Source organism: Haliotis asinina, chromosome 6 (assembly GCF_037392515.1).
Source record: "Haliotis asinina isolate JCU_RB_2024 chromosome 6, JCU_Hal_asi_v2, whole genome shotgun sequence".
NCBI lineage: Eukaryota > Metazoa > Mollusca > Gastropoda > Lepetellida > Haliotidae > Haliotis > Haliotis asinina.
Window position 1 is genome coordinate 68,896,607 of NC_090285.1, and position 18,475 is coordinate 68,915,081.

Consider the following 18,475-nt stretch of genomic DNA (forward strand, 5'->3'; position numbering starts at 1 on the left):
TACCAGAGACTACCTGGGTCACGCCGACGCCCTTAGTGATCTCTCTCAGCACATGAACATGTCTCCCGTGCCATCACTACCAGAGACTACTTGGGTCACGCCGACGCCCTTAGTCATCTCTCTCAGCACATGAACGTGTCTCCCGTGTCATCACTACCAGAGACTACTTGGGTCACGCCGGCGCCCTTAGTCATCTCTCTCAGCGCATGAACGTGTCTCCCGTGCCATCACTACCAGAGACTACTTATGTCACGCCGACGCCCTTAGTCATCTCTCTCAGCGCATGAACATGTCTCCCGTGCCATCACTACCAGAGACTACTTGGGTCACGGCGACGCCCTTAGTCATCTCTCTCAGTGCATGAACGTGTCTCCCGTGCCATCACTACCAGAGACTACTTATGTCACGCCGACGCCCTTAGTCATCTCTCTCAGCGCATGAACATGTCTCCCGTGCCATCACTACCAGAGACTACTTGGGTCACACCGGCGCCCTTTGTCATCTCTCTCAGCGCATGAACGTGTCTCCCGTGTCATCACTACCAGAGACTACTTGGGTCACGCTGACGCCCTTAGTCATCTCTCTCAGCTCATGAACATGTCTCCCGTGCCATCACTACCAGAGACTACTTGGGTCACGTCGACGCCCTTAGTCATCTCTCTCAGCGCATGAACGTGACTCCCGTGTCATCACTACCAGAGACTACCTGGGTCACGCCGACGCCCTTAGTCATCTCTCACAGCGCATGAACATGCCTCCCGTGTCATCACTACCAGAGACTACCTGGGTCACGCCGGCGCCCTTAGTCATCTCTCTCAGCGCATGAACATGGCTCCCATGTCATCACTGCCAGAGACTACCTGGGTCACGCCGACGCCTTAAGTCATCTCTCTCAGCGCATGAACATGCCTCCCGTGCCATCACTACCAGAGACTACTTGGGTCACGCCGACGCCCTTAGTCATCTCTCTCAGCGCATGAACATGCCCCCCATGTCATCACTGCCAGAGACTACCTGGGTCACGCCGACGCCTTAAGTCATCTCTCTCAGCGCATGAACATGCCTCCTGTGCCATCACTACCAGAGACTACTTGGGTCACGCCGGCGCCCTTAGTCATCTCTCTCAGCGCATGAACATGCCTCCCGTGTCATCACTACCAGAGACTACTTGGGTCACGCCGGCGCCCTTAGTCATCTCTCTCAGCACATGAACATGTCTCCCGTGCCATCACTACCAGAGACTACTTGGGTCACGCCGGCGCCCTTAGTCATCTCTCTCAGAGCATGAACATGTCTCCCGTGTCATCACTACCAGAGACTACTTGGGTCACGCCGACGCCCTTAGTCATCTCTCTCAGCACATGAACATGTCTCCCGTGCCATCACTACCAGAGACTACTTGGGTCACGTCGACGCCCTTAGTCATCTCTCTCAGCGCATGAACGTGACTCCCGTGTCATCACTACCAGAGACTACCTGGGTCACGCCGACGCCCTTAGTCATCTCTCCCAGCGCATGAACATGCCTCCCGTGTCATCACTACCAGAGACTACCTGGGTCACGCCGGCGCCCTTAGTCATCTCTCTCAGTGCATGAACATACCTCCCATGTCATCACTACCAGAGACTACCTGGGTCACGCCGACGCCTTAAGTCATCTCTCTCAGCGCATGAACATGCCTCCCGTGCCATCACTACCAGAGACTACTTTGGTCACGCCGGCACCCTTAGTCATCTCTCTCAGCGCATGAACATGCCTCCCGTGTCATCACTACCAGAGACTACTTGGGTCACGCCGGCGCCCTTAGTCATCTCTCTCAGCACATAAACATGTCTACCGTGCCATCACTACCAGAGACTACTTGGGTCACGCCGGCGCCCTTAGTCATCTCTCTCAGCGCATGAACATGTCTCCCGTGCCTTCACTACCAGAGACTGCTTGAGTCACGCCGACGCCCTTAGTCATCTCTCTCAGCACATGAACATGTCTCCCGTGCCATCACTACAAGAGACTACTCGGGTCACGCCGGCGCGCTTAGTCATCTCTCTCAGCGCATGAACATGCCTCCCGTGTCATCACTACCAGAGACTACTTGGGTCACGCCGGCGCCCTTATTCATCTCTCTCAGCACATGAAGATGTCTACCGTGCCATCACTACCAGAGACTACTTGGGTCACGCCGGCGCCCTTAGTCATCTCTCTCAGCGCATGAACATGTCTCCCGTGCCTTCACTACCAGAGACTGCTTGAGTCACGCCGACGCCCTTAGTCATCTCTCTCAGCGCATGAACATGCCTCCCGTGCCATCACTACCAGAGACTACTTGGGTCACGCCGGCGCCCTTAGTCATCTCTCTCAGCGCATGAACATGCCTCCCGTGCCATCACTACCAGAGACTACTTTGGTCACGGCGACGCCCTTAGTCATCTCTCTCAGCGCATGAACATGCCTCCCGTGCCATCACTACCAGAGACTACCTGGGTCACGCCGACGCCCTTAGTCATCTCTCTCAGCACATGAACATGTCTCCCGTGCCATCACTACCAGAGACTTCTTGGGTCACTCCGACGCCCTTAGTCATCTCTCTCAGCGCATGAACGTGTCTCCCGTGTCATCACTACCAGAGACTGCTTGGGTCACGCCGGCGCCCTTAGTCATCTCTCCCAGCGCATGAACGTGTCTCCCGTGCCATCACTACCAGAGACTACTTATGTCACACCGATGCCCTTAGTCATCTCTCTCAGCGCATGAACATGTCTCCCGTGCCATCACTACCAGAGACTACTTGGGTCACGCCGACGCCCTTAGTCATCTCTCTCAGCGCATGAACGTGTCTCCCTTGTCATCACTACCAGAGACTACTTGGGTCACGCCGACGCCCTTAGTCATCTCTCTCAGCGCATGAACATGCCTCCCGTGTCATCACTACCAGAGACTACTTGGGTCACGGCGACGCCCTTAGTCATCTCTCTCAGCGCATGAACGTGTCTCCCGTGTCATCACTACCAGAGACTACTTGGGTCACGCCGGCGCCCTTAGTTATCTCTCTCAGCGCATGAACATGCCTCCCGTGCCATCACTACCAGAGACTACTTTGGTCACGCCGACGCCCTTAGTCATTTCTCTCAGCGCATGAACATGCCTCCCGTGCCATCACTACCAGAGACTACCTGGGTCACGCCGACGCCCTTAGTGATCTCTCTCAGCACATGAACATGTCTCCCGTGCCATCACTACCAGAGACTACTTGGGTCACTCCGACGCCCTTAGTCATCTCTCTCAGCGCATGAACGTGTCTCCCGTGTCATCACTACCAGAGACTACTTGGGTCACGCCGGCGCCCTTAGTCATCTCTCTCAGCGCATGAACGTGTCTCCCGTGCCATCACTACCAGAGACTACTTGGGTCACGCCGACGCCCTTAGTCATCTCTCTCAGCGCATGAACATGTCTCCCGTGCCATCACTACCAGAGACTACTTGGGTCACGGCGACGCCCTTTGTCATCTCTCTCAGCGCATGAACGTGTCTCCCGTGCCATCACTACCAGAGACTACTTGGGTCACGCCGACGCCCTTAGTCATCTCTCTCAGCGCATGAACATGTCTCCCGTGCCATCACTACCAGAGACTACTTGGGTCACGGCGACGCCCTTTGTCATCTCTCTCAGCGCATGAACGTGTCTCCCGTGTCATCACTACCAGAGACTACTTGGGTCACGCTGACGCCCTTAGTCATCTCTCTCAGCGCATGAACATGCCTCCCGTGTCATCACTACCAGAGACTACCTGGGTCACGCCGACGCCCTTAGTCATCTCTCTCAGCACATGGACATGTCTCCCGTGCCATCACTACCAGAGACTACTCGGGTCACGCCGGCGCGCTTAGTCATCTCTCTCAGCGCATGAACGTGTCTCCCGTGCCATCACTGCCAGAGACTACTTGGGTCACGGCGACGCCCTTAGTCATCTCTCTCAGCGCATGAACGTGTCTCCCGTGTCATCACTACCAGAGACTACTTGGGTCACGCCGACGCCCTTAGTCATCTCTCTCAGCGCATGAACATGCCTCCCGTGTCATCACTACCAGAGACTACTTGGGTCACGCCGACGCCCTTAGTCATCTCTCTCAGCGCATGAACGTGTCTCCCGTGCCATCACTACCAGAGACTACTTTGGTCACGCCGACGCCCTTAGTCATCTCTCTCAGCGCATGAACATGCCTCCCGTGCCATCACTACCAGAGACTACTTGGGTCACGCCGGCACCCTTAGTCATCTCTCTCAGCGCATGAACATGTCTCCCGTGCCATCACTTCCAGAGACTACCTGGGTCACGCCGACGCCCTTAGTCATCTCTCTCAGCGCATGAACATGCCTCCCGTGTCATCACTACCAGAGACTACTTGGGTCACGCCGACGCCCTTAGTCATCCCTCTCAGCGCATGAACATGTCTCCCGTGTCATCACTACCAGAGACTACCTGGGTCACGCCGGCACCCTTAGTCATCTCTCTCAGCGCATGAACATGTCTCCCGTGCCATCACTACCAGAGACTACCTGGGTCACGCCGACGCCCTTAGTCATCTCTCTCAGCGCATGAACATGCGTCCCGTACCATCACTACTAGAGACTATCTATCTCATGGAGTTTCTGGAGTCAAACCAGTTATGGACTAGGAAATTGAGAAATGGACGAGTCGTAATCCTGTTTTGTATCAAGTGGTCCGACTTATTCAGCATGGATGACCAGCTTCAACAAGCACCGACACGTCCCTCCGTCCTTATTCAGCCAGACGTAACGAATCTGCTTCATGAGGATCACCCAGACATAGTCACGATAAAGGTGCCTGCAAGGCACTATCTTTGGTGGCCGCTATCAGATGACGATATGTGAGTCATGTGAACTCAACGCAAAGGCCCCGCCGTCTGTTAACATTCAACCCTGGGAGTACTCCCGCACGCCATGGAAGAGAATATACATTGATTTCACTGGGTCACTACTTAACAAGATGTTCTTGGTGATAGTCGACCCACGCACCAAATGGATGGACGTACGTTTTGAAGAATTCTACATCAGAAACTACCATTGGAAAGCTACAGCGTACCTTTGCAACCCTTGGTATCTCCAAAACGATTGTCTCAGAACGGGACTTGCTTCACAAGTTCAGAATTTCTAGATTTCACACAAAAAACGGAGTCAAGCAGGTTTTCTCCCCACCTTACCATACGGGTTCCAATGGGCTAGTGGAGATGTCCGTCCAAGTTCTTACGGGGGACTGAAGAAAATGGGGGTCGGTTGTGGAGAGTCGAAAGCCTCACGAATTCTGTTCAGATATCGTTCCCTACCCTATTGAGCTACAGGAAGTTCCCCAGCACAACTCATGTTTGGGAGAATAATGAGAACGTGTCTAGACTGGCCACACCAAGATGATTCAGATACACTCGTTACAGCACAGAAAACCTACAGATACACCCACACCTACAGATACATCCACACCAAACAGAAGACCATTGTAGCAGGCGACCCAGTCTACGCCACCAACTTAAGAACGGGTCAGAGATGAATTCCAGGGACTGTTGGCAAAGTATCGAGTTCTACGTTAGTCATAGTTCTAAATGATGGTATCTGATAAATGAGGCAAAACCCTGTCTGGAGACAACTGGGTGGAGCCTACAACTCAAACATCGACGTCTACACCAGTGAGCACATCGTTTGAGACACACTACTTGAGGCGTTCTAGTCGCCTGACCAGACTCCCGAGGAGACTGATTGACTCGATGTGAAGGGAGGATGTCGATAGATAGTGGATTTTAAATGTCGTGTCAAAGTAAAACCCAGTAATGGGTCTGTTTTAGGTATTGTTCGAACTTTCTAACAGTTGTGCCATGAGCTTTCAAATAAAGGACTCTCAACAATTGTTGATAATGTTCACACATTCTAGTTAACCCAGGGACTCTTCAAATCTTAGAGAGGGGCTGTGTGCATTTAATGTATTGCATGTAGCAATTTTGTGTGCGAAGTTTTATAAGGGATTGAAATGCGTCATAGGTTATCATCATCAGTTCCGGCGTAAGTGCGCCATCTTGTACCTGATGGTAATAAAGCACCACTTCGAGCTTTAATCCATGCGTTGTGATTTATCACACCCACGGTAGTAAGTCGCCCATCTTCCAAACACGTATCGTGGTTACTATCAACTTTGTTCACGGACATCCAGGCTTCGAGGTTCGGCCATTATTCTTGAGGTCTGGTGCAATATATATGTTAGCTTCAATATGGAAACTCCATCATTAGCGTTACTGCCCAGTCAATAAGGTCAATAAGAGAACTGGTGTCTTAAGTTAGTCAGTAAGCTTATTGACTGAGTCAATAATTTTAGGATACTGCCTGAAATATTTTCATAGGCCACGACATGTCCAAGAGCGTCCGTTGTGGTTGCTCTCGGATGGTGGTTCAAGATGGTGGACAGGAGACGGAAGACAAAAGTCAGCGGGTGAGTTGAAGACTACTGGCAGCAGCCAGGTTTTATTATGGTTGGGACATTGTGGTTGAAATAGTACAAGCTGGTTGTAAACATGTGACAGAACGCACATCGGGACCGAGTGGCCAAAGTTCCCTGTGTATAGACCCTTACACGTATAGTCACTTACACGTACAGGGAGAAGTCGGACCGCGACTCTTCATCATCGTGGTAGTCGCTGGGGAGGCGACGACGAACCGTCCGCTTTTGTCGATGATCTGGACCTGTCTTGTCTCCCTGACTGGTCTGCCTGACTGCCCATATCATTAAAGTTTCATACACAGGGCCATTACGCCACACTGTGCAACGTCACTGACCCATGCACGTGTAGATACATAAGATCCCCCGACGCAGGGAGGTGTTAACTGACATCTAGTGATAGGGAATTAAGGGGCTTTGCCGCAAGGGGTTTATGATAATAGGGGATACACAGAATGTTTGGTGAATACATTACATAGACATGAATTGAATGTCAGTGCACTTCGGACATGTAGACACATAAATCGTTTGAATAAATGAAGATTTTAAAGAAACCTATTGAAAGTATTTAGTCTATGACACGCATTAGAACTTTCCAAATCTGGCAGGGAACTTCCACATTTCACACATAATTTGTTATCACCAAAAGTATCACAATCTGTAGCGATATCACTAAATCTGTACCAGTATCATTATTTGTTCACATATCACAATCTGTACAAAAAATCACAATATATACCCGTATCACAATTTGCACCCATATCACAATCTGTACCCATAGTACAATCTGTACCCGTATTTGCATCAGCATCTACAGCAGCATCACCATCTGTGTCTGCGTCAACAGCATCTGACACTGAACTGGGGATACACTGCCTGTATGTAAAGTCTTCTGCAAGTCGTCCCCGACCCAGGTAACGTTAGAGCTTCTGTTGGTATGGAAGCCTCTGATGAAACACCAGCTGTTGTAGGCTTTCCAAACAAGACTTCACATGATGACGTACCAGTTCCTCTATTCAGTGAAGCTGTACAACGTGTAGTCCTACAGACCATCTTGTATTTCTGTTCAATCATAAAGGCATTCAACATGATAAATTTCCTGATTTGATCGTTCTACACTTCCCTGCGACAGGAGATGCCGCGCTGTACCATATACCAAGACAAGTTCAGGTCACATATCTTTCAATTCTCGGATACCTTGAGAAACAAATTCCCGACCATTGTCGCTCTGCAAGATATGAGGGACTCTACATATTTCACACTGGCCAAGAAACAACTCAGTTGTATCTCTAGTTATGTCCGTGTAATTATTCAAATGTCTCACGATTCGATCTCGACCGTGGTGACCAGTGTCTGTGTGTGCATTGTCTAATGTGCCAAACACTTCTTCAATATAACAGTGAACCTTTACATTGTCACTAGTTAGTGAATTCTATCCATTAAGCGTTCAGTGCCACCGACCTCCAAATTGCAAATTTCTTCTTCAATGCATTGTGACACTGAAAGTAGATACTAACTTTTAACATTTTTTCAATTGTATTTCACTCTTATGCCATCTTTGGTGTATAGAAATATCTATTTAAATCGTAGTGAGGAACACTTCTGGCTAGGCAGTACCACACTGACTAGGCTAAAACGCTACTGACTGAATTTCCTTATTGACGCTAACGCATACGCTACTGCCCTCTGTCACCCGTGATTACGTACACCAGGTAATTCAGTATTGGTATATTTGGTCAAGTAATGAAATGTCTGATACTCATGTTGCGGTCTCTGAAACACTGCAGCATCTGCACAGGGCATACTGCCATTTGTAACATGTGATCTGAGAGCCCTTGGGACCTCACTGATTCCCCTCGACCCGACAAAATCTCGAAAATACATTATGCAGTGTATACAAACCCGCGATGAACGATGCTGTTCGCCTTCAGCCGCAACTTGTGCCATGTACTGGCGCAGTACCTATGACTTCTGTATTGAGCTACTTATAGGCCCTCGGTGACGATTTAAGCTAAGTCCGTGTTGAGCTGATTAAACGATGTCCGGGGACCTGAGCTGGCAACGCCCAGAGCATCACAAGTCAATGAAGTGTCAAAGGTGATGAAAACATCGCAAAATATTTCGCAAATGTAATAATGAAAGAAAGAATATACAATCACATCATGGACTGTGCTTTGCCAGCGTATTACAACGATGTTCCGCCATTGGAACGATACATTGAATATGTAAATTTGAAAAACCAAAAAAAGAAGTTTTGACGTTTTCAAAAAAGGAAAAAAGAAGTGCTTCAGTTGGAAAATATATGCAATAAACCTTTAGAACCCTTGTTCATTCGAGCATTGCTATGCTTTTTATCTGCAGATGAAAGTTTGTGTAAAGTTGCTTGATTTAAAGACGATCCATTTGAACAACCACCACAGACATCCTTCAATCAATATATGGAGTATTAGAAGTAGATAGAATTAATCAAGCTGTCAGATGAACCAAGGGCATTAAGAAGGTAAAACCTGTCCAGGGTCACTAATCCCAGCTGTTCTCTGATCTCTCCCCGGGCCCTTCTCTGACTAAAATGTCATATTTAATATGCTTTTAAGTCACAAAATGATTCCGTTTTGATCTAGCTCCATGTGTCCTGTTATATTGCCGATTTAGGATTCAGAGAGTTTGGATGTCATCTCACGCTCTGTCTCCCACGATTCATCACTGAGTGTGGATGAAGTAACTACTGCACCTTGGACCATTCACAATGGTGTGTGACAGGGGAAGTATAGTATGTACTGTACAGTGAACGTCGCGAGGCTGTGAAGAGATTGACCAGCCTCTGCAGGATGCATCGTCCCATGCAAGCCAGTACGAAAGTAGGCATGCGTGTGCGATGGGGTGTTTTTTTTTAAATATTTCATACCGAGACAGTTGCCTTGGAAACCTGCACCTTGCATCACTGGAATTCTGTAGCTTTCTTCGAGTGTGGCTGTGCTGGACTGTGAAGTGAAGAGATGAAAAGATAGTTTAGGTCGGATTCAGTTAATCCCACCAGCCACATCAGTGAGTTCCTACTACGGGAAACAACCCACACCTTTGTCATATAACTAGAGGGATGGAGGGAAGAAACTAACAAACAAGTCTTGTAACCGAGATCCTTTTTTGCCAAGAAGGATAGTGATATAGTTTAGTGGTTAGAACCTTAGGTCGTTTCGTAGACTGTCACAGGTATACTCCAAAATATGAACCCTTTCCAGTGAGATTTTTTACTTTCCAGATTCGTGCAAAGGAGACAGTATCGATTTTTGGACATGGATCAACTGGCGAGGGCCCTGTACCTGCGGATTCCTGGTTATCAAGTAAGGTATAGGAACTGAACTGATGCCATGAATGCATTCGCTTGTCTCCCGTTGGAAGACAATGATACAACGGCAAACGTCACCGACGTCGATAGCAACACATCCTTCCCCGATGATGAGTGGCAGAGACTAATTAGGAAGTATAACCTACAACCACTTTCGGAGAGGGGTTCGTTTGCTTGCGGGATGTATCTACTCATCGTCGGTAAGTCGTTCTGAGTGTGTTGTCTGTCTGTGTGTATCTGTCTCTGTACGTCTGTATGTCTGTCTGTGTGAATCTGTCTCTGTACGCCTGTATGTCTGTCTGTGTGTATCTGTCTCTGTACGTCTGTATGTCTGTCTGTGTGTATCTGTCTCTGTACGTCTGTATGTCTGTCTGTGTGTATCTGTCTCTGTACGTCTGTCTGTGTGTATCTGTCTCTGTATGTCTGTGTGTATCTGTCTCTGTACGTCTGTATGTCTGTCTGTGTGTATCTGTCTCTGTACGTCTGTATGTCTGTCTGTGTGTATCTGTCTCTGTACGTCTGTATGTCTGTCTGTGTGTATCTGTCTCTGTACGTCTGTATTTGTGTGTGCTTGTGTATGGTTTAAGTTGATACCTATTTTCTGTATTAGATGTGCAGTTAAACAAGTGGGTTCCAGCTCTACAGTGAAGCAAGGAAATGAAACAAAAAACCCAGTTGTATAAATGTTGTAGTGAAGCCTGAAGCAATGCATAAAGAAAGTGGTTGATGGTTGAGGGGCCTGAGCTCTCGTTGATCGGAACACCCTTTGGTTTCTTGTAGGTAACATTGCAGTCATCCATGTAGACATGCGTTACTCTCCATATTCCAGCCTAATCTGAACACCCATGGGCATGTTCTTATCCGATTACCTAATTAAGACACCGATTTTAATGCCATAGAACTAATTTGGAAGGATTTGAAAAATTGGATTGGGTCCCAGAATTTAGATTTCAAAAGTGGCCTCTGTACAGAGGGCTTGCGAAGAACGATTGTCATCCATAGACCATTCTTAATGAGGCTTCATGAATATTCATATCTGCACCAAAACGATTCTAAATTTGACAAGGACACATTCGAATAATGGGACAAATATCAATCTGAACTTCCTGATTTCAAATTTCCTTTGAACCGCACCTTAGAAAACTGTCCATTAGTCCAGGCAAATCGAGGAGAAATGGAGAAGGGCTACAAATATTTTCTGAATGATATCCCAGGACTGAAGGGCGAGTAATTACTGTTCTTCACAACATACCACGATGAGACACGGGTATCTAGGTTAATGTTGAGGATGTTGCGCAGCAGTTGATGTTGGAGTCACAATAGTGGATATATTACCAAGGAACTCATTCTCGTTTACTTTACCAACATATGAACAAAACAAAAGACTCAGCGTATTTCGTGACCTGGATTCAAATAACCCACTTCCACATGGGAGTGGTGTTGTTATTGCTTGAGCTGGATAATCGAGATTATAATAAATATTATGTAGATCAAGATAACTCTCCTTGAATGGATCTGGACTAAGCGAAATTGTATTATTCATGCGATATAATTATTTGTTTGATATATCTGTTTTATAGATACAGGGTATTTATTCACGCATGTCTCCGGTTGTCCCCACTGGTGACGGCGATGTGTGCATATCATAACCCATATAACTGCAATACATGTGCCAAAAGCAGGGAAAAACGAATTGCCACATCATCATAAAGAAAATATCTATTTCAATCAACATGAGTGGGGCACAAAGTGCAAGACAAAACTGGAGGATTTTTTCAAGTTCTTTCTTGGCTGAATTGGAGGTGAATAATTATTTAATCTGAATGAACTTATGGTACCTGTATGAGGAATGTTTGAAACAGCTGTCACAACTGATTTATTTGTAGATCTGGTGTAATTATTCCGTACCACTGTAACTGGAAACCGTTCTAAGGAGGACATATTATCAGACTAATATATCAGGATTCGCACTACAACAAACAAGTAACCGAAATAAATAACGAACACCTGGAGTAAAGTTAATACAAATATATTTTGGAATGGTGTCTTAAAAGTCTAATAACAACAGACACATTCACAATAGCTTCAAACTGTAATTATGTTGAATTAGCTATACAATTTTCACCGGATACAAATTGCAAATAGCAAATAGCAAATAAATTGGGTAGGATTTATATTCGGATGTCCCCATTTGTAGCATTTACATTGATAGATTTTAATACATTAGTCTGACATGCTAACGTGAATGGCAACAATGGCTAGATTAGTCCATAATTTATTATGGGTTTTCTCCCCTCACACATTATCATATTCTCTCAGTTTTTCAGATTTCCAACCAACTCTTTTCAAACAGGATGAAATAGAAAAAAATTCACCATTCATTGATTAAATAGCAGCATATTATCAAAGACGTTTCTGTTATGCAGCTAAATCCACCAGTGTGTAATCTATTTTCATGCATCATTTACACAACAGAAACAAATTCATTTACATACATTACATTCGATTGTGGAGCTGATTGGGCAGGGTATTTCACAAAACCTGGGAAAATGAAACAGTTCCAGCTAATCAGTGCCATTGTTTGAAATGACGGAATACTGTAAAATGTTCAATCATTTTTTAATATCATACATGAACTTTCAAACTTTTCAAGTTCAGGTTTTCTGTTCAGTTCTCCTGTCCTGTCATCCTTTTACTTGAGTTACCTCTCCTGTTTATGTAATTTGTGATGGAGTTGCTCTAAATGGGACTGAGGGTCAGTGGCTGTTGTATCACTCTTTGCTTCACTGTAAGCATATATATATCCAATGGACCCGTGAAGATCCGGGTAGAATGGGCCTTCAGCAACCCATGCTTGCCATAAAAGGCGACTATGCTTGTCTTAAGAGGCGACTAACGAGATCAGATGGTCAGGCTCGCTGACTTGCTTGGCACATGTCATCGGTTCCCAGCTGCGCAGATCGATGCTCATGTTGTTGGTCACTGGATTGTCTGGTCCAGACTCGATTATTTACAGACCGCCGCCATATAGCGAGAATATTGCCGAGTGCGGCGTAAAAATAAACTCACTCACTCACTCACTCACTCATATATCTAGCGATATATTTATTGTTGTTTGTGTTGTCAAAGAAATAATAGTGATGCTTTACAGCGTTTATATTACAGTGAAGCAGTAATATTACAGTGTGTGTGTGTGTGTGTGTGTGTGTGTGTGTGTGTGTGTGTCCTTAGAATGACCCATTAGTATGTATCATTTTATTTCAGAACAGATCTACCAAAAAGGCACTTAATGTAAGATGAAAGAACAAAATATACAAATTAATAAAAAAAATAATGTTACCTTATGTTAACTAAAACTTCAGCGAGAATAAATCCATGTAGCCGTGGGTTATGTCTCATATTCTGATGACCTTACCTGCACTGGGCACCTCTGTAGTCATCCATGTAGCCATTGGTTATTGTCTTTATCCTGATGACTTTCCCTGCACTGGGCACCACTGTAGTCATCCATGTTCATCACCATGTGTTCATATTCCAGGAATCATTGCTACGATCGGCAACACTATAGTCATCCATGTAATGTACAAGTTCAAGAAGATGAGAAACAATCCGCAGAACTTTCTCATCCTCAACCTGTCAATGGCTGATCTAGGGATCTCCGTCGTGGGCTACCCTCTCACCACCGCTTCCTGCTTCGCTAACCGCTTTCTGTTTGGTGAGATCGGTTGCATCATCCAGGGGTTCCTGACCTTCACCTTGGCTCTGTGTGCCATGAAGACCATGACATGCCTGAGCGTCTACAGGTACATCACGATATGTCGGCCGCATCTCAGTGAGTTCTTGATAATATTCCCTGTCCTCGTGTAAAAACATACAGACTCCAGGAAAGCATCAAATGTCTGCATTAGATTCCAGCCTGTTGCCCTGCTGGAAACATAAAATGCCACCAAATGGCAATACACAATTGCTTGAACTGCAGAAATGTATTTAATCTCCAGGAGAGGTTTCGTTATTGAAATCTAGGTTGTATTTGACACTTTTGTGATGATATACATTTCCGCAAATTACTGATTGTTTATTTTATGGCACAAACACGTGTCAGATTATGTTCAGTAACGCTATACATTCATTTAGTACGTAATGCATAATACACGTAAAAATTCTGAACTACTTTTCCAACACACCAGAATGGCGCCTGGACATGGATCTGACCAAGAAGGTCATCATCTTCCTATGGTGTTATGCGCTGTTTTGGACATCACCCCCTCTAGTAGGCTTTAGTTCATATGTCTTCGAACCCTTCGGCACATCCTGTAGTGTGAACTGGACCCTTAAATCATGCCCCGGTATCTTCTACACCCATTGTCTCATCATCTTCTGCTACGTTGTCAACATCAGCATCATCGGGTTTTGCTACCAAAGAGTCGTGTCGAAGACAAGCGAGCTGACTCGCAAGATAAACTCTAGTCGGGGACTCCCCCTGAACATCAACGAAGCGCTTGCAGTCAGATGGATGACAAAGGAAAGCAAGGTCACTCTGGTGAGACTGAGGAATTAACACCAACATTAATCCAGCTCAGTGTACTTAGTAAATGTTGAAGACACATGGTGAATGTAATTCTGTAGGTGCAGTTAGACGGACTCACGACTTAATATCTGGAGGCCACGACTTCGTATATGTGGGTAACGACTTCATAAATTGTGGCAACTATTAAATACTTGGACCTAGACTTTCGAGGCCCTCTTACCGCTAAGATAGTCGTAATGGCCATATATTAACATTAACTTGCGACTATATTAACGCTAAGAGGGATTCGACAACATTGGCCCTGGTGGACAGGATTTGATGTTTGGCCGATTACGACGGAATGTCTAAATGCGATGTCTTAACATATTGTGTCACGAATTAACGTTATCGCGAGGGCTTCACTTAGTATGTGCATGCAAGACATGGTAAATCACACACTGCTGCTTTCAGATCTCAGCTAAACAATGTACAATATAGTTTCACAGTTGAATTACACTTTCATATAACCTAAAGAAAAGTCCGAGTCGGTCATTTTCGTAGTGACATTTTCTGTTTCATGTATGATAAAACTACCATTACTCTTATAGCACCAACATAAAAGCAGTATTAAAATAGGTATGTTATGGGTTGTGACAAGATCTGGCCCATCTGTCGCGTTAAGATAGAACACACCAACTGTGCATTCATCTATATGAATAGATCTGAAAATGTGTCTTGTAAGTTAGCTTTCTAAACATATTCTTAGTACAATCAGCCACACATACACATGCATGCATGAATCCCAAGTCCCTGAGAAATATTTTGTCGAATATCTGCTACTCTGCGATACAAATGTCACATTTTGTGATTTAGTTTTTGATAAAGATAGCATATTTAACGTCAGATGCTTGGAAATGCCGAGGAAGGCTTGTGCCGCCTAGTTAAGTCGCAAGGCGTTCTTTGGGTTTGCAATGTGTATGCTGCCATCTAGTCATCTCTTTTCATCATTTACGTGATAAGAAAATGCTTTTGAAATGGTATTTATACTGTCCTAAGGTTTTAAATATCTGCTAGGTACTCTGCCATTGTTGATGCTTGTCATCGTAAATCTATACTCATGATATCGGTCACTGGTTAGTTGAAGACAACCGTCACATATCTGGAATACTGACGAGTTAAACAAAGTCTTGAGGTGATTCTCGAACGAACGTTTCTGCTTCAGATATCAATGGCAATGGTTGTATCATTCGCCGTCATCTGGTTCCCGTACGCCCTCCTGTCTCTCCTTGTTATCTACGGGGTGAAAGTGCCAGTGGAGTTCACCACCCTCCCCACTATGTTCTGCAAGTCCTCGTGTATGATAAACCCTATCATCTACTCGGTCTTCAACTCGGAGTTCCGGATGTATGTAACGCGCCTGCTCACCCGGAAGCGCCAAGTCGGCGTGGAGATGAACAGACGTCAAACGTAAGTATAAGAGAGAGGGTTAAACATAAAGTAAGACATACACACATACGCAAACGAACGCGCGCACACACACACACACACACACATCATAACCAGTTTTAAATATGCATTATATTCACTCTGTACTGACTAGAGATTCGCTCACTCACTTCATTGCAAACTTGCTTACATCACTGTTTAGAAGATACACTGCTGTCTAACCTACTGACACCTTTCCAATTTTGACCGCAAATATAATGGTTAGGGTTTACAAAAGTATAATTTACAGTTAGATCAGTAACACCAGACGGGCACTGTTTGATATTATCCGAGTCACTGAGTTGGGTTGGTTTGGGTTGGGTTGGGGTGTGTTTTGGCAGGTGCTGACATGAGTATACATCAGGAAACGAAGATTCATCCACTCTTAGTTGTTATTTCAACTTTTCCGAACCTGGGTTCCTCAAATTCTATTCCAGTCGTAAAACTGTCTCTGTGTTTTCGTCAGAGTGTACGTGTCGATGATAACACAGAGCATATCATTTCTGAGTATGAAAGCCCGCCCTGCCCTTACCGCTTTGTGATAGTCACGTTACAGGTGGTTTATGGCCTTGGCTTTGGGATGGAGAGTGATTCCAGAGACGGTGCTGACTCTTTGAGGAATCATTGTCTACACATGTCGAGAACTAATATTCAGATTATAGTGGATATAGACTTTTCCGTTCAGCTGGGTCAGTTACAACCTAAATTTAAAAACAAAACAAAAAAAAACCCCCAAAAAACCAAAATAAACTGTTCTCTCTAGATGCTGAAAGGATTACTTGTCAATAAACTACAATGTGTTGATGAAGAAATGGAGGCCTCCCTGTGCTTCTTGATAGCTTCTGAGAAAGATATAGTCGCTAGCAAGAATTCTCATTTTCTCCCAGCACAAAGTTTTGAAAACTTTTCAGGTTGACAGAGTAGATGTTTTGGTGCTGGATCTGTCCTTTTGCAAGAAGGGACATCAAGCTTTGATCATCCTGTTTGTTATAAGTCACGAAACATTAACGAAAGATAAGGTAAATTAGTTCATAATTAAAATAGTACGTTCACTGTTCAAATCAAACGTAGAACGAAAAACAGCTTATCTTTGCAGAAATGTTATCTAAACATGAAGCACAAAGGCGGTAACAAAAACATTCATGGCGATGTGGTATTCCATGCTGGCTGGATGTGATCAGTTTTTACTATAAATGTCACGTTGAATTTGCCTTTCTGTAAATTGTCACCTATCTATCACATATATTGTCTCCTGTTATTTTCTGTTATACTTCCATCAGCAGCGTTCGCTCGTCACGCCGAAGACCCGGGTTCGATTCCCCACATGGGTACAATGTGTGAGGCCCATTTTCTGGTGTCTCCCGCCGTGATATCGCTGGAATATTGCTAAAAGCGGCGTAGAACCAAACTCACTAAGTCACTCACTCACTCCATCAGCAAAACGATTCACTGTATTTCAAGTTTTCTTTGTTCTATAGTTAGATCCTTTAGAAACCAGTATAATTGAATCCCCGTCAGCATACACTAGTAAAGCACTGCATGGACATGTTTAGAAGGGCATTTATGACTACATCAACAGGAGCAGTCCTGTTCGCTGTCATCCCATATTACACATCTCGCCTGGAGATCATATTTACACCGTCTAAAGGTAGCCTTGGCCTGTTATGGAACCTCAGTCATTGTTGCATCAATGACGTTATTGATGTTGCGGACCCGTGAAGGTCCAGGTTGGAGTTGCTCTTCAGTAACCCATGCTTGTGGTGAGAACCGACTAACAGGATCGGGTGGTCAGACTCGCGGGCTTGGTTGATATATGTCATAGCATCCCACTTGCAAAGGTCGATGTTTATGGGTTGTATCTTTATAATACATTAATTAGTTTATAACCTTTATTTTTATATATTGCATATATTGCACATATATTTCTGGGTTGCAATTTTCACATGCTTTTCCCGAACCAGATATCTGTGTATATATTTCTGGTATTGTATTATTTGACATTTCATATGTTTCAGACTCAGGAAGTTTTCAATGGACAAAACACACGAGGGCATCTACATCGGCAAGGGGGCTGTGACAATGTTGAGAGATAGGAACCTATTATTCTGAAAACCAGTATGGAGGTTTCATACTTTGTTATGTATGTAACGAAGGCTGAACAATCAGTGGTTGATCTTTACTCGGTATATGGCATGAATGCCCAAATGGATTAATAAAATTCTCATTACGTTCTGCCCATGTGTTTCAACTGTCCTGAACACAAAGACATCTCTCTATGTATTAAATCTAGCGTCTCTCCATATCAGCAAGGAGGCCTCACGAACCATCGACCTAACGAATCATCCCTACTGTTCAGCAATATACGTGACAGACTCACATCAGTTATGTGAACAGAATCAGGTACAAGAGAGATCAATATTCCGGCCTAAAGTCTCTAATACCATTTCGTGGATAGTCACTTTAGACGTTGGAACACGTCGTGCAGAGTTGTGTCCCGTGGACGTAATGTTAGCTACAGTTTGCTTTTTCACTGATTGTTTCAAATGACTTAAATGAAACTTGCTAGGACGATAAAAGACACGAGGACTGCCTCCCTGAAGGAACAGGCTTGAGACAGTTCTTTACAGGGGATGTCATAT

At 45.1% G+C, this 18,475-nt stretch overlaps 1 protein-coding gene across 1 annotated transcript; it reads left to right on the forward strand.

The window, feature by feature from the left end:
• Positions 1-9,866: 9,866 nt before the first annotated feature.
• LOC137288018 (rhodopsin, G0-coupled-like) lies at positions 9,867-17,945 on the forward strand. Its single transcript, XM_067820377.1, has 5 exons — positions 9,867-10,044; positions 13,383-13,676; positions 14,032-14,384; positions 15,574-15,818; positions 17,852-17,945. The coding sequence occupies exons 1-5, from the start codon at positions 9,867-9,869 to the stop codon at positions 17,943-17,945; spliced, it is 1,164 nt and encodes a 387-aa protein (XP_067676478.1).
• The last annotated feature ends 530 nt before the right edge of the window (positions 17,946-18,475 follow it).

Coding starts and splice junctions, on each gene's coding strand:
- LOC137288018 (XM_067820377.1), top strand. CDS start 9,867: ATGAATGCATTCGCTTGTCTCCCGTTGGAAGACAATGATACAACGGCA. Junction 10,045..13,382: donor GATGTATCTACTCATCGTCG/GTAAGTCGTTCT, acceptor TTCATATTCCAG/GAATCATTGCTACGATCGGC. Junction 15,819..17,851: donor GAGATGAACAGACGTCAAAC/GTAAGTATAAGA, acceptor CATATGTTTCAG/ACTCAGGAAGTTTTCAATGG.